The 15,219-nt window shown below is 41.9% G+C and overlaps 1 protein-coding gene across 9 annotated transcripts in view; it reads left to right on the top strand.

Moving 5' to 3' along the window:
• LOC108244314 (girdin) overlaps positions 1 to 15,219 on the top strand; it is a 55,506-nt gene that overhangs the window by 33,875 nt on the left and 6,412 nt on the right. For 5 of the 9 annotated variants that reach the window (XR_005232654.1, XR_001808922.3, XM_037973585.1 and 2 more), the window contains exons 13-36: positions 191 to 369; positions 1,690 to 1,827; positions 2,502 to 2,685; positions 2,831 to 2,961; positions 3,095 to 3,388; positions 3,687 to 3,869; positions 4,054 to 4,332; positions 4,431 to 4,555; positions 4,781 to 4,919; positions 5,245 to 5,421; positions 5,530 to 5,691; positions 6,759 to 7,036; positions 7,176 to 7,319; positions 7,409 to 7,595; positions 7,801 to 7,946; positions 8,056 to 8,148; positions 8,475 to 8,677; positions 8,881 to 8,928; positions 11,088 to 11,165; positions 12,653 to 12,892; positions 12,969 to 13,022; positions 13,926 to 14,009; positions 14,598 to 14,687; positions 14,917 to 15,194. Coding sequence is in view for 7 of the 9 variants with exons in the window: in XM_037973585.1 (XP_037829513.1) it covers positions 191 to 369; positions 1,690 to 1,827; positions 2,502 to 2,685; positions 2,831 to 2,961; positions 3,095 to 3,388; positions 3,687 to 3,869; positions 4,054 to 4,332; positions 4,431 to 4,555; positions 4,781 to 4,919; positions 5,245 to 5,421; positions 5,530 to 5,691; positions 6,759 to 7,036; positions 7,176 to 7,319; positions 7,409 to 7,595; positions 7,801 to 7,946; positions 8,056 to 8,148; positions 8,475 to 8,677; positions 8,881 to 8,928; positions 11,088 to 11,165; positions 12,653 to 12,892; positions 12,969 to 13,022; positions 13,926 to 14,009; positions 14,598 to 14,687; positions 14,917 to 15,194 (3,914 nt within the window). In the remaining 2 variants the exon portion in view is untranslated. The remainder of the gene's footprint in view (positions 1 to 190; positions 370 to 1,689; positions 1,828 to 2,501; positions 2,686 to 2,830; positions 2,962 to 3,094; positions 3,389 to 3,686; positions 3,870 to 4,053; positions 4,333 to 4,430; positions 4,556 to 4,780; positions 4,920 to 5,244; positions 5,422 to 5,529; positions 5,692 to 6,758; positions 7,037 to 7,175; positions 7,320 to 7,408; positions 7,596 to 7,800; positions 7,947 to 8,055; positions 8,149 to 8,474; positions 8,678 to 8,880; positions 8,929 to 11,087; positions 11,166 to 12,652; positions 12,893 to 12,968; positions 13,023 to 13,925; positions 14,010 to 14,597; positions 14,688 to 14,916; positions 15,195 to 15,219) is intronic. The other 4 variants (XM_017430451.3, XM_017430434.3, XM_025008718.2 and 1 more) reach the window with 4 other exon arrangements.

The following is a 15,219-nucleotide window of genomic DNA, read 5'->3' as shown; positions in this document are numbered from 1 at the left end:
AGATCTGGATAAAGACCTCATGTTGAGTGGGTGTTTGTTAAAAGGTGCTTTAAAGGAATTAAGACTTGTAAAGTTCAATCATAGAGTCATGGACTAATTGATATTTTTGCTTGTTAGACACAAAGACTAGTAGTAGCAGCTAAGATGTGTCTGCGCTGTGCTTAAACACAGTTTTTTTTAATTGATTCAGTCCCACAGAAATCTTTGGGCGAGGAGGTGAACGAGTTGACCTCGAGTCGCCTGTTAAAACTGGAGAGAGAAAATCAGGCCCTGCAGAAGACGGTGGAGGATCTCAGAGGAACAGCCAGCCAGGATGCCATCACACAACTGGCCAAACTCAGCCAAGAAAACCAGAAACTCAACCGTAAAGTAAGCAGCGGGCATCCATTACTGTTTTAAATTTTATAGTTCAACTATAATATGAGCTTTAGCTTTGAAGCTTGTGAGCATCTTATCAGAATTTCTGTGTAGTTTTAGAAGATTGCCAACACTGAATCTCCTCAAAGACTCCTTTAAATTATAGCCCCTCAACAGTGAGATCATCGCTATTAGCATACTGCTCCAGCTCTGCTCCATAATATATTGCCCAAGCACTTGGCTTAAGACCTTTTCTCACAGTGTCGATGAGGAAACAAAACGAGAGAAAAAGGATAAAAGGGGGTGGAAAGGAGGATGAAAGCAAAGCTGTAAATCCAGGCAACATTGCACTGCTTTCTCTCTCTCTCTTTGACACTGGCACACCCATTATTTTCTCAGCTATTTTCAGAAACATAAGACTCTCTTTGCCCTCTGGACAAAATAGGATAAATTTGTTTGTGTCCCACAAAGAGAAAATTCAAGGTGGGAAATTTAGTTCTGAGTGACTTGGGGACTTAAACCAAAGCACATTTAAATGTGAAAGCAGATGCTGGGAGACTCCGAGCCAGGGATGGCTGGTATAAGTGAGCTAGTCGGGCCAAGTCCTCCCTGGTGTTTACAGTCAAATACCTAATAAACACAAATTAAAAATATTGTATCACATTTTGTGATATTTACAGCAAAACTGGTACCAAACAGTCTTGAGAAAATTTCAGTCTTTCCAAAGGGCTAACTTTTTACAGCCCTGTTCAGCCCATTGTCTTGCGTGGTACAGAATGATTGACAGCTGTTTTGTCCCGCCCCCTCGGTTTGCTGCTCATTTGGGCTAATTAATTTCAGCCCAGGGGTCAGCCCAACCCACCTTAATGCAGGGAAATTAAATATTGGACCACTGACAGAGGCTCTGTGTAACCTTAGTTTTTGGTGGTGGTTTGTTTTAAAGTTGTCTTTGTGCTGAAAAAGGACATAATGTCAATTTCTTTATTATTGACTGAAAAAGTGCTTTTTAAATGTGAATTGGTTTTTGAAACCCAAATCATGTGAAACTTGAAATCATGTTTTTTAATAACAGAAGATTGCAGGAAGGTTAACTGCAAACAGGAATATTAAGCTAAATTTTCCAAAGAAACGTTTTATTTTTTTATCAGTTAGCTGAAATGATAAAGCAACTCTATGATGGTATTTAGACACACAAATCTCAAGTCAACAAGAAAAACATTTAACCTGAGCTTTCATCAGTTTTCTATATAAAGACTAATCATGGTTTTGAAACATTGTAAAAATAGTTCAACATTAGTGTTTCTTTAAATCTTTTTTTTTTTCTCTTTGTAGTTGGAGCAGCTGGAGAGCGAGCTGACAGCAGACAGAGAGTCACTCCGCAGTGCTGAGTCACTGAGTACGGATCTGATGAAGGAAAAGGCTTTGCTGGAGAAAACTCTGGAGACGCTGCGGGAAAACTCGGAGAGACAGGTACACACACCCGCAGACAGGGAGACACACTTAAAATGATACAGGGCTTAATCTGAGTATTTAACATTATTGTTAAACCATTTTGTCTTTGTTTGATGTCCAGTATTTAGCTGAAACAGTGATGCATGTGACACACCCTTATTACTGATCGGTTAAAACATTTGATGAAGGAGAGCTGCAGTTTAGTTTCATTTAGCTCCAAAAAGTATTTAGTGGAATTGCTGCTGATATTTTATGGAGTACAAAGGTGTCTGTTCATCTCTTGATGAGGCGCATCGCTCGCTGCATTCTGCAGGGACTTTATAATTGTTTAAATCAAATTTGACATCTTTGATTCATTAACTCTAGCTTTGATGAGCTTCAGAGGAAAAGCAAATGAAACTTTGTGCGCTCAGATTGTCAGCTTCTCTATTGGCTTGATGGTAAACATAATGAGATGTAACTAATGTTGCTGTGCTTTTCTGATTACGCACGATGATCAGATGGAGGCATCGCAGCGCCCTTTTAATGCCTTTCTGTTTTTATGTTTTAAGTTTTTTACCCTAATGTTACAAATCTTGTCTAGATTTGTTTGATTTGACAAAAATGAACAACCTCGCATGTGACATGAATTTATGTAAATCACTTTAAACTTGAATTTAAATGTTTATTAAAGCTTTCTGTCCGTTTCCCAGCTTAAAGGTCTGGAGCAGGAGAACAAGCACCTGAGCCAAACTGTATCATCCCTGCGCCAGCGCTGCCAGGTGGGAGCGGAGGCCCGTGTCAAAGACGTGGAGAAGGAAAACCGTGTTCTTCACGAGTCCATCTGTGAGACCACCGCCAAGCTGAATAAGATGGAGTTTGAAAGAAAACAGCTCCGTGAGTGGCATGTTAACTTGTGCTTTTTGTGGTAAAAGAAGACCTTTTAGTTTAGACTTTTTTTTCTGGTTTTGTTTGTATTTTTTAATTTCAAAGGATCACAGTGATGGTTGTGTGTAAAACAGAGTAATTTACTTAAATGCAGGTAAAGAGCTCGAAGTAATGAAGGAGAAAGGTGAGAGAGCCGAGGAGTTGGAGATTCAGATTCAGAAGCTGGAACGAGAAAACGAAAGCCTGCAGAAGAAAGTTGCCAGTCTTGGGATCACCTGTGAAAAGGTCTCCTACATTTTTCTATTTTTCTAACCGCACCCTTTATTTTCTGTCAGTCAGTGTCTGCACATAATTCAGTTTCAGTAAACTTTGCCTACATGTCTTCTCACCGTAATTCATTGCTTTTTTCTTAACGTAGGTGTCTTCTTTGGAGAAGGAGAACTCTGAGCTGGAAGCAGAGGGCCGTCGTCTGAAGAAGAAACTGGATGCTCTGAAGAACATGGCCTTCCAGCTGGAAGCTTTAGAAAAGGAGAACTCCCAGCTGGAGCAGGAGAACCTGGAGCTGCGGCGCTCAGCGGAGTCTCTCCGGTCAGCAGGGGCGAAGGCAGCTCAGCTGGAAGCTGAGAACCGGGAGCTGGAGAGCGAGAGGAGCCAGCTGAAACGCAGCCTGGAGCTGCTGAAAGCCTCGTCCAAAAAGACAGAAAGATTAGAGGTATTACCAGATATTACCAGGTATTCTCTGACTAAAGAACTGTGAAACGAGACATAAATACATCTATGGGTATATTGATCTACTGTATGTCTAATTTTACTGAGCACCTTTGACGTTTACTTGCTAAGTTGGCCTTAACAGATACAACTTCTGTATTTATAGACACTTTTGGATTTTATTCATTTATCACATTTCCTATAAGAACAATACACGACACCTGGCTTATGATGGCGTCATAGAGCAAGACAACTAGTTTGTGAATCATTTTAAGTTTCTAATTCGTCTCTGCCTCTTCCAGGTGAGTTACCAGGGCCTTGATACAGAGAACCAGCGCCTGCAGAAGGCTTTAGAGAACAGCAGTAAGAAGATTCAGCAGCTCGAGGCAGAGCTGCAGGAGGTCGAAACGGAGAATCAAACTCTACAGCGTAACCTGGAGGAGCTGAAGATCTCTAGTAAACGCCTGGAGCAGCTGGAGCAGGAGGTGAGTCAGATGTTCTCTGAGTATCTGAGAAATGCAAATATGAGTCGGTGTTAAAACAAAATGCATCGTTTCCTGGCAGATATGAATCATGTAAGGTGATTTGTTACAAATGTTATGGACCTAAAGTAATCCTGTCAAGAGATATTTTATCCATCTCCACCTCACAAAACTCTATCCCACCCAGAACAAGACTCTGGAGCAGGAAAGCTCTCAGCTGGAGAAAGACAAGAAGCTTTTGGAAAAAGAGAACAAGCGTCTGAGGCAACAGGCCGAGATCCGCGACTCCAAGCTGGAGGACGACAACCAGCGGATCTGTGCCTTGGAGAAAGAGAACCGCACCATGGGCAAGGAGATGATCTTCTTCAGGGACTCCTGCACAAGAGTCAAAGACCTGGAGAGGGAGAACAAGGAGCTTGTCAAGCAGTCCAGCATTGAAAAGAAGACACTGATGGCGCTCAGGGAGGTAAGCAGAGCTGGGTGTTTTACATCTGCAAGTAATGATTTGTAACCTTGTAAGATTTACATTTCAAAGAGTTGCTCAGAATGCCGTTGTGTATTTAGGAGCTTGTGAGTGAGAAGCTGCGAACTCAGCAAATGAATAATGACTTGGAGAAGCTGACTCATGAGTTGGAGAAGATTGGTCTGAACAAAGAGAGACTCCTCCACGATGAGAGCTCAGATGACAGGTAACACAAACACACAACCAGAAACATTCTCTATTCAGTGATGGTTCATAAAAAAGGATTATGAGAGACTTTTTGGGATCAGAATAATTAAAAGTGATCAGATATTCAACACAAATCTGGTCAGTGCTGTGGTTTTAATCAGACTTTCTGGGCCTCTGTACAGTGTTTAGGATGATGTATTTCTACACTCTACACATAAACAACTATCTGAATGATTGTCCCTAGGTTTAGGCTCCTGGAAACCAAGCTTGAGTCAACTCTGAAGTCGTCTTTGGAGATTAAAGAGGAGAAGATTGCTGCTCTAGAGGCCAGACTGCAGGAATCCTCCAACCTCAACCAGCAACTTCGTCAAGAGCTGAAAACTGTGAGTAGGACAGAAGACAGAAATCCACACCTTCAAAACAAATATTCAGAAAATATGTAATGGTTTGAATTTTATTTATACATGTTTAGTTATACCATGTTGAAGGAAACTGTAAAAAAAAGTCTTTAAACCTCTACCAGCTTGTCCACTTGAGAACAGCCAGTCTTAATTCTCTCCTGCAATCAAAATCACTGAGGGATTCTACTGAGAATTTTTTTTTCTCATTAGGCAGGCCTGAAATAAATTCTAGTTTACAGGAGTTGATTTTAGTAAATAGAAGAAACAATAAGAATATTTCATTTTGACATTTTTTGTCTCTTTCTAGGTGAAGAAAAACTATGAGGCACTTCGTCAAAGAGAGGAGGAGGAGAGGATGGTACAGAGCTCACCCTCGAAAGGAGGAGAACACACTGATGCTGTCAGTAAATGGGAAAAAGAAAGTCAAGAAGCCACCAGAGAACTGCTTAAAGTCAAGGACCGATTAATTGAGGTGGAGAGGAATGTAAGTCGATGATGTTTATTTGAGATGGCTCAGGTGACTTTCTTGTATGGGTTGATTCATACATTAATATGTGTGTGTGTGTATTGTTTTGGGTTTTTCTTTGCCCAGAATGCAACGCTGCAGGCGGAGAAGGTGGCCCTGAGGAGCCAGCTCAAACAACTGGAAACTCAAAGCTCCAACCTGCAGGCGCAGATAGTCGCCCTGCAGAGACAGACCGCATCCTTACAGGAAAACAACACGACGCTACAGACGCAGAACGCCAAACTGCAGGTTAATTTCATTACGTAGCAAAATGTAGCATTCAACGAGCCAAATAGTCCTAAATAAATACAACCAATAATTGTAAAAGGCTTTTCAAAGCTGACACATTCCCAAGATGTTATGAAGCATTAGCTTTTCAAAGTCTACGGTAAACCCTGGAAAGAGCACTTGACATTTTTTGGAAACCTTATGGAAAATGCATGTTTTGTGTGTTTTCTAGCTTCTACTTTTGTAATAAAAAGTAGCTGAGATGGTATTTTTAGTTAAAGTTTAGTCTAATAGTTTTGCATTCTATAATGTTTAAACACTGTCCATCCATGCAGACATGCATCCCTTTCTCTGAAAGACAGAATATGAAACTATATTGAATGTTTTAATGAACCTTCTTACTGTATTAGGTTATATCTGGGTTACAGTTCCTGATCAGATTAAATGGTAGCAAAGATGCAGTGATTGTGCATTTTAATCACTCATTTTGGGCTATCCTACTTTCTTTTTCTCTGCCCAATGCTGTGTTTGCATACTTGCTCTCCCAGGCTGCTTAGTTCCCCTGACATGGATTTAGACTCGCCCTCATGCTGTTTGGCAGATTTTCAAGCCCTTCTTATGGGTGGCAGATTTTGCACTGACCACGGACGCTGCTAGCTGTGTTTGAAAAGACTTAAAGTACATTGCTTTGTGTGCAAAGTGAGCTGTGAGCATGCGAGGGTGCCCTGTATGGAGGCAGATATTAGTGTGAGTGCTGCAGGGAAAAAAAAGGCACTAAGTGTAACTTCATGTGGACATAGTTTGTGTGTTTGTATGTCACAGAGTGAATAAACACAGCCATCATGGTTCCAGAGAGATTCCAGACTGGGAAACCAGCGTGACCAATAAGAGAACATGAAAGGAAACATGTTTCCTGCTGTTACTTTGTAAAGGAAGCTTCACTGAAGCAGGAAGAACATCCTGGACTGACACAGTGCCCCCTACAGACCAGGACTGCCACATCAGGAAGATTAGGACAGCTTTTTTCCTAACACAGTTACCTGAAGGCTTTCTTCCTTCCTCCATCTCTGTCCTCCCCTGGCCTGTAGGTGGAGAACTCCACCCTGAGCTCACAAAGTGCCGCCCTGATGGCCCAGAACGCCCAGCTGCAGAGCCAGCAGAGCAGTGTGGAGGGGGAGCGAGAGGGAGCGCTGAAAGACAAAGAAGAGCTGAGGGCAACGTACGAGCTGCTGCTCAGGGATCACGAGAAGCTGGCAGCGCTCCACGAGAGGCAGGCGGCTGAGTACGAAGCTCTGATTGCGAAGCACGGCGGTCTGAAGACTTCCCACAAGAGCCTGGAGCAACAGCACAGGGACTTGGAGGACAAGTGAGACACTGTCTTACTTTAGCATTATTAAACTGTTTTTAAGGCAAATAAGCTGAGCCAAGAGGGGAAATATTTAACCTTTTGGTTCTTTTGCCTTTTGTTTTTTTTGTATATATATACGTGTGTTTTATTCCTGCAGGTACAAGCAGCTCTTGCAAAGGAAAGGGGAACTGGAGGAACTGGAGAAAAATCTAAAGGAACAGCAGGAGAAAATGGCACAGGAAAACCAGAGCCACCAAGCCACGGCTGACCAATGCAAACAACTGAAAGAGGAGAACGACAAGTCAGATCAACCTGCATAAGCTTTCTTTTATACATTTGCACATTTGTTGATCGTATCTCAATAGCATGACCCATGTGATCTTTCTCCAGGCTCAATACTGCTTATCGTCAGCTGGTGAAGGACAATGAAAATCTCCAGGTGGACCATAAGAACATGAAGAGCCAGCTGAACAGTGCAAAGCTGGAGCAGACCAAGCTGGAGGCTGAGTTTTCTAAACTGAAAGAGGAATATCAACAGCTCGACATCACCTCTACAAAACTCACCAACCAGTGTGAGGCAAGTAGAGCTTCATCAGTTGGTGCAGTGTTTCTTAAAGAACCACCGATTTGGGGGACTTCCCTAAAGGTTTTTTATTTTCTGTTTAAGCCAACTGTCTTACTTTCTGATGTATCATGTCAGGTTTTTGTTCACTTATGCCTTGCTTTTTATCTGACTTGTTCAGACAAGTGTTTGAGGATGTGTGTTTTTTTATTCAAATTAGTTGTTGAGCCAGCTGAAAGGAAACTTGGAAGAAGAGAACCGCCACCTGTTGGACCAGATCCAGACTCTGATGCTACAGAACCGCACACTTCTGGAGCAGACGATGGAGAGCAAGGACTTGTTTCACGTGGAGCAAAGACAGTACATGTAAATCCACAAAATGCATATATGTCTTCAAAGGACTTCAAAGCACTTTTTAAACCAAATTGGCAGCAAAAATGTTTGGTTCTTATCAGGTAATTTTTTTGATTTTTAGAGACAAGTTGAATGAACTGAGGAGACAGAAGGAGAAGCTGGAGGAAAAGATCATGGACCAGTACAAATTCTATGACCCTTCACCTCCACGCAGGTAACTGCATCTAGTTGCATGGCTTGTAAAAGCAAAAGCTGTCAAGCTACAAAATACTTTTTTTTTAATAATTTTTTTTTTCTTGCAATGTGCTAGTTAAGCTCAATTTGCTTGTTGGCTGTCTGAGATGGGGCAGAAAACACTGCATCCTCAGAGAGAAAAATCCATAAAGTATTTATGATCTGCAGAGCCTTTAAACAGCTGCATATAGCAACCTTTTCCCATAAATATAGGGGCAGCATGAATTTGTTTTTTGTTTTTTTTTACGCATGTTTTTTCTCCTGTCTCTGTCCGACGCTCTGCCTTGCCTTGTTTTTTCTTCAAAGACGTGGCAACTGGATCACTCTGAAGATGAAGAAGCTGATCAAGCCAAAGAGCCGGGAGAGGATGCGCTCCCTCACACTGACTCCGTCTCGTTCAGAGTTTGGAGACGTTTTCCTGCCGTTTCCTCCGGACAGCCAGGACAGCTCATCAATAGGCTCTGGCTCCAACTCGCTAGACGACACGCTCACACAGAAGAGAAGCAGCAGTGAGTACAAAGGAAGCACACATAAAGACAGATTTAGACCCAAGATTCAGAACAATTTAGGTTTCATACATAATTTTATGCTGAACGTCCTTCCCTGACATTCTTCTACGACCGGGAAGTATGTGGGTTCACACAGTTTGAGTAGCTGAATGCTTCTTTAATCCCTTAACTGCTCCTTTGCTTCTTTATCTCTCTGTACGAAGGGAGGAGAGGGCAGCAGTCCCATGCCCAGGTGCAGGGCTCCTCCAATGGTATGCCGCGGATGGGAAGGGTGGGCGGGGCTTATGACTCAACTGTCATGTCTCTTGGGGCATGTTTTTGTGAGTCCATCGTCTGTGTCACTCTACTATTGTAGAGGCTACAGTTGAGCTGTGCAGCAAAACGAGGTTGACTCTGCATCCCAGACCTGATTTAAATAAATAAATAAAAAATAAAAGATTCATGTTTGAAACACAATAAGGTGCACTTGATTTCAGGAACCTTTTTTCTTTTAAAATAACCACCATTATTGATTAAAAACACAATTAATTTTACCTCAGAGAACAATATATTTTAAATATTTTGCATTCTACCTCATTGGATCTTGAATTTTAAAACTGGCTGCCTAATTAATGTTGTTACTCTTGTCTTGAGCTGAATTTAATCACTACTGGAGAGCTGAAAGAGTGAAAACGTCTGCAATTAAAGTAGCAGTTTTAATAATGATTTGGAGGTAGACCTGCTTTGTAGAGATCCTAAATGATTTGTTTGCAAAAGCTCTTTTTGATGAGTGTGTGCTTGTTTGCCCACAGATTCACCCAAACATGTTGGAAAAGTCTGAATGGGTAAAAAAAAAAACTTGCATCAGCAGCATCTGCATCTTGAGAAAGAGTCGCTACGTCACGGGGCTCCGGGGCCGGAACTATTTGAATGAACATTGATAGTTAAATAATTTCACTAATATAAAGGCCTGGTTGACAAAAAGCAAACAGATATTATTACACCAATGTTTGTCATTTTTATTGTTTAAGCCCTCTTTTTTATACAACTTTTTAAATAGTGCCATTTCTTCCTTTTTCTTGTACATATTTAACTTCCTGTATTTGCGAATCAAATTATCGACTGGCGTCATCATTTTGGAGGAGCCAGTTGTTTGTAGCAAGAATGCTGGATGCTTAACAATCAAATATAAATTTTATAGGATAGTTGTTCAGAGGATCAAAAGTCAAGCAGGATCTAGTGCACCTTATTCTGCTCAAACAGTGAAAACCGTTTCACCCATGTCTTTTCTCAGGTCTGTATATATTTTTTTAACCCTCCCCAACATGTCGAAACAGAGTTGCCAACATGTAAACCTGCTGATCTGTGCAGTTCACCTGTAAGAGTCAGGAACACGCTCTATCATAGCATCAATCCTATTAAATGGTGCAATGAATTGTTGCTCACGTCTAGTTATTACAACACACGTCAGTCATATTTACTTCAAGCAGAATAGGAGCAGTTTATTTCCTAAAATAGGCCGAAGGATTAATAACTGTCAAGTAACAAGACATTTAAATACAAATGCATAGAATATTTCTGTTCAGTCTGTGATATTTAAAAACCAAAAACTGTTTGTTTTGGGAACACTGCAGTCTTCCCTGAAGGTATTAACCCACCCCCGACCCCCTTCAGTCTCCTGATTGCACCCTTTAATATTCGTCATCTTCCATGTCTCATCTAGATGTGGTTGTGTCATCGTCGTGTACAGTATGTTTTGAAATCAGTTTGTAATGCAAAGATTTGAAGCCCATTATCACGAGAATGTTTGTCTGCGTTGTGTGCAGGTAGAAGGCGTGTGTGTGTGTTTGTGTGGATTTGCATAAAATGCGTATCCTTGTTTACATATGCTAGTTTATATAGAGGTCTGCCCCCAGAAATCTGAACCTGATTTGTAGTAACTCATTCAAGTAAATGAAAAGTACGTTTTAAGCAGGTATTTTATTTAGAACTATTAAGAGAATAAATGTGCAAAACTCTGTTATGTAGAAATAATAGATCTGAAACTCTTCCCAACACAAACTTAACAAAGGAGAACTTGTCTTGTGTTGTAAGATTTTATCGACTTTCAACACTGCCAATGCATTAAAAGTATAGTATTTGCATAGATTGAAATACCATATATTTGACAATCTTTTGATTACTTTTTTTACCATATTTTTCGGGGTTTGTTTTTTATTGTCCAGTTGAGTGTCCTGAGGCTCAGCTCGCTCTTTGTTCATCTCTCCCCTGGCACCGGTTGTGCAAACGTTAACCACATCCATGTTTTGCCCTTCTATTTTCTTTCTTCTCCTCCACCTCTCTTGGCGTGTTCTGTCGCTATCCCTCCTCTGTCTGTCTGTCTGTCTGTCTGTCTCTGTCTCTCTGTCTGTCTCTGGCTGTGCTCTGACAGCTATGAAAAGGTTGCCTTTCATGAGGAACCGATCCAAGGACAAAGACAAGGCCAAGGCCGTCTACCGACGCTCTATGTGTAAGACCTCCGTGAGCCGTCACGTTAGCCTTTCTCTTCCTCTTATTGTCGTAGGAGAGGCGACGAAGGAGCAGTCACTGATGTCAGGGTGGTGGCAGTGTGGGGCTTCAGCTGCAGAGCAGCTCTGTTTCATTTTTACACCATAGTTTATTGTCTGGTGCTGTTATCTGATAATATTTTAGATGTCTGCACTAGATTTATCAAGTTACACTTCAGTTTTATTGTATTTATACCCTCCATGCTGCAGCTGGTGACATCAGTGATTTGTTCCTTCCTAATAGTCTCCATCACCTTCTCTGCTGTATACCCTCTCCCTCCACTTTCCCCCGTAGAATATCTTTAAGACACTTCACCAGTCTAGTCTCACTTTTCTCTCATATTTTGTAGATGCGTGTAAGTAAAACATACAAATGAAAATAAAAGGACTAAATTGTTATGACAGTTGGGATATTCTCTTTTTTATATAGTCGTCTTGTGTGCTGTGACTTGCAACTTTTGACCAAAGCTTTCAGTTTGGTCACTACATAAATCACTTATTGGGCAGCTTTATGTGCTCAGTGGTTTCATTTAGTGTTTTTTGAATGAAAGGCTGTGTGTGTGTGTGAGAGTGAGCGTGTGTGTGAGAGGTTTGCCTGTTCAGGTGAGATCGTGGGAGCGACTGCAGATTTGCCTTTCATGCGCCTGTGATGTGTTTGCTCGCATCTTTGATTACAGCATGAATCACCAGCTGCTTGATCAGAACTCGCACTCACCACGGAGGACTCGAAATGTCTGTCTCACTCTGTCTCACTCTCTTGCTCTGTCAGTGGGGCTGCATTTCAGATATTATTCTGCTGACATGGACTCGCCTTGTTATGATGTTGTGCACCGCTGCTGCTCCGAGCAGTTCTGCATGCCTCTATGCTTCTCTTTTGTTGCAGAAACACAAAGTGCACAAAGATAGTCAATGTCCAAAATATAAGGATAAAAAAAAGGTCCAGGATGATGCCATCTTTGTGCACTTTGGTTGATATTCTGTTGGTTGTATGCCTGCATATGCCTAAAAATAAAAAAGCCAAGAAAAAAAACAGGTTGAATTTGTTTTGTGCTATACATTGATGATTTTATTGTTAAATATCGATAGACCTAGATGATCATTTTATCAACACAAAAAACATTTCCTAGCTTGTGCACCAACAAAGTTGTGTAAGGAGAAAATTAGTGTTTAAAACTACTATTTGCAGAAGTACTTTGTGTCTGTTTAGTAAAGGTTTTTCACTTTCTACCCTTGATGCCCATCAGTTTGATCCCAAATCATTTATAAGTTTAAAATTAGTGAGACCATTCTGCCTGTGTTTGTGTTATTTCTGCCAAAATATGACCTAACAGACAGCTAACTTCAGTGTCTGTCAATGAAAATAAAACCTTTTGTTTGGATGTTTGCCTTCCTTAGCTTTTCCTCAAATAGTTTGTGTCTAACATGTCCTCGTTTCCACTGGTTTGTTCAGCCATGAATGACCTGCTGCAGACCATGGCGGTGGCAGGCGTTTCCGGGCCACAGTGGGCTGGCAGCACGGACAACCTGGATGAACCTGAAGTCGGAGACGTTGGCGTGACCGGCAGCAGCAGCAGGCGCAGTGGGCAGCGCATGAAAGAGCTCGCCTTGTCCACCAACGCCATCGACTGCGCCGTCTTGAGCCTGCCTGCCACGGGGCAGGGCAGAGCCAAGCACCGGCTTCAGGTTAAAGGTAAGGATCTTTAATGATGTCTCCTTAAGAAAAAAACAAAATCAGGTGAGCATCACTCTTCTCTGCATCTCCACAGACAATGCTTCCTGTGAGGATGTTGCTGGCTCCTCAGAAGACCCCAAAAGTCAAGGTAAAACTGAACATGATACCAAAAACAAAGCATACACGTGCCACATGATAAGATGATGGTGTGTAGTTGCTCATTATCATTAAGAATTCAAAGAACCTTTCAAACAAAAAACTGAACAGACCTACAGAAAGCAGGTCATGTCCTCTCCCAAACCACAGTTTATCTTTAATCTTCCTTCACGTCGATTAAGCCTGAGCTAAAGCAGTTTTAGTTGAGAGACAAAATATCAAGTAAAGTTGACTTTAATTCAGGATCCAGGACATTTAATCTGAACCCAGGCAGCGATTCAATAAGGCCTGTGCAGCTCCAACACAGATGACCCAGTTGTTAAACAGCAACCAAACTACCGTCACACATTCCTACCACTTCAGCTGTGGCCACATTCTGTAAATATTGGCCTTTCCCCTTATTTTAAATGAAATGTTTTTTACAAAACAAGCATCTGGTATTTGCTTGTATTTGTTGCAAGAGTTCAATAATACTAGGCTCACAAGGCATATAACCTGACCTTCATTGGCCTTTCCATTTAAATGGTTCTCAGTCTGGACTTCTCTTAGCAGATGAGTTCCCAGAATGTGCTTATAAAATAAAATGTATTCTTGTGAGATCCATTTCTCAGTCCATCCCTGTAATGGTTGCAGGAAATGGACATCTACTCTCACCCTGACTCCAGACTCGACATAAAATGCTATTAGAGTATCAGGTTAATGATTGAGGTGCCTATTGATTCATCAAGCAACTTTTCAGAATGCTTTATTTTGTTTTGTGTTCAGGCTTCAAACAATAATGAACTTTGCTCGTTTAGCCTTCTGAGCAGCAGTAATGAGAAGTGTGATGTCCCGGAAACACTTCCCATATTACTGTATGCATTATGGATTTGTGTGTGTGTGTGTGTTTTATCAGGCCTGCAGGGGTCTAGAAGTGCACTTGCTTTGTCTCGTCATGTCGAGCTGAGAGCTATGTGCAGAGTGCCCTGTAGCATCTGTAGTAAGTGCCAGTTACTTTGCAGTGACTTCACTTTGGGCTACAAATAACGGGCTGCTTTCCTTCACATAACACCTATAATATACAGCAGATCTCTGAAGGTTGACTTTTAAATCAATTTTGGTGTCATGCGTGTTCTAAAAACTTTCTGAGATGATTTTGCTAACACTGGTTCCCAGCTGAAATGATCTCTGTGGACACAGGAAAGAGCAAAGTCACATTTTCTTGACCATCTTGGACTTCTTTCCTCCTGTTTCTTCTTTTTTTTCCCACTAATGAACTCACACTCTTTTCAACTTCAACTGTTGTTTTCCCCACTAAGTGGATTGGTCGTCTTATGTCGGTGTTCTTATCCTTTCCATCCGTGGTCCCTTTGTTTTCTTAGATGGACATATTGGTGCAGTAACCTGGCACTGAGCCACCCTTCCTGTCCCTCATCCTGGCATGAGCCATCTGCTGTCCCAGCAGGTGTTGCTCTGTCAGACTATGTGTCACTCTCCTGTTTTAGAGCACGTTGGTGTGGATACATGTAAGCCTGTATAAATCCTTACTGTGGATGTGTGTACGCCTTCCCTCTTGTCCTTTTCCCAGCCTCCAGACCCTCCAGTCTCCATAGCAACAGGACCACCAGTAGCAATAGTAACAATAACTCGCACCTCGCTTCTCCTATGGAGGGCAAAGGTATGCTCCTTCATCTTCCTCCACCTCTATTTCTGTCCACTAACTTCTCTGCTTTTCCCATTTTGATGTTTATCATTCTCTGTCAAGCCTTCTGTAGTTTGGTTTAATCGGGTCAACTTGTCCTGGTTTAAAGGTTAAGAGTTACTGTGTTCTCAGTAAGAACTTGAAAGCAGGTCTTGTCAGCGAGCAAAACTCATTTCCTCATTACCTAATTGTTGTTCTCCTGTAGGCGCATTGAACGGCCGTCTCAGCAGGCCTCAGAGTGAGAGCAGTGGGGAGTTCAGCCTGAGTCTGGACCAGGAGGTGTGGTCCAGCAGTGGCAGCAGTCCTGTCCAGCAGCCCACTTTGTCTCGCTCCTCCCATCAGAGCCCCCTGCAGCTGTGCCGGTCCCTCGAGCCATCCAGTTTCACCGGCAGCTCCGGTCCATTACAGGTCAAAAAGATGGCATCCCCTAGCGAAGTTCTTTCCCTGCAGCAGTTCTTGGACGAGGGCATTGATCCTGCAGAGGTGAGGCCTTGTAAATTGACTAGAT

This window comes from Kryptolebias marmoratus, linkage group LG22, assembly GCF_001649575.2.
Source record: "Kryptolebias marmoratus isolate JLee-2015 linkage group LG22, ASM164957v2, whole genome shotgun sequence".
NCBI classification, from domain to species: domain Eukaryota; kingdom Metazoa; phylum Chordata; class Actinopteri; order Cyprinodontiformes; family Rivulidae; genus Kryptolebias; species Kryptolebias marmoratus.
The sequence above is the reverse complement of the archived record's forward strand: the minus strand, read 5'-3'. Positions and strand labels throughout refer to the sequence as shown.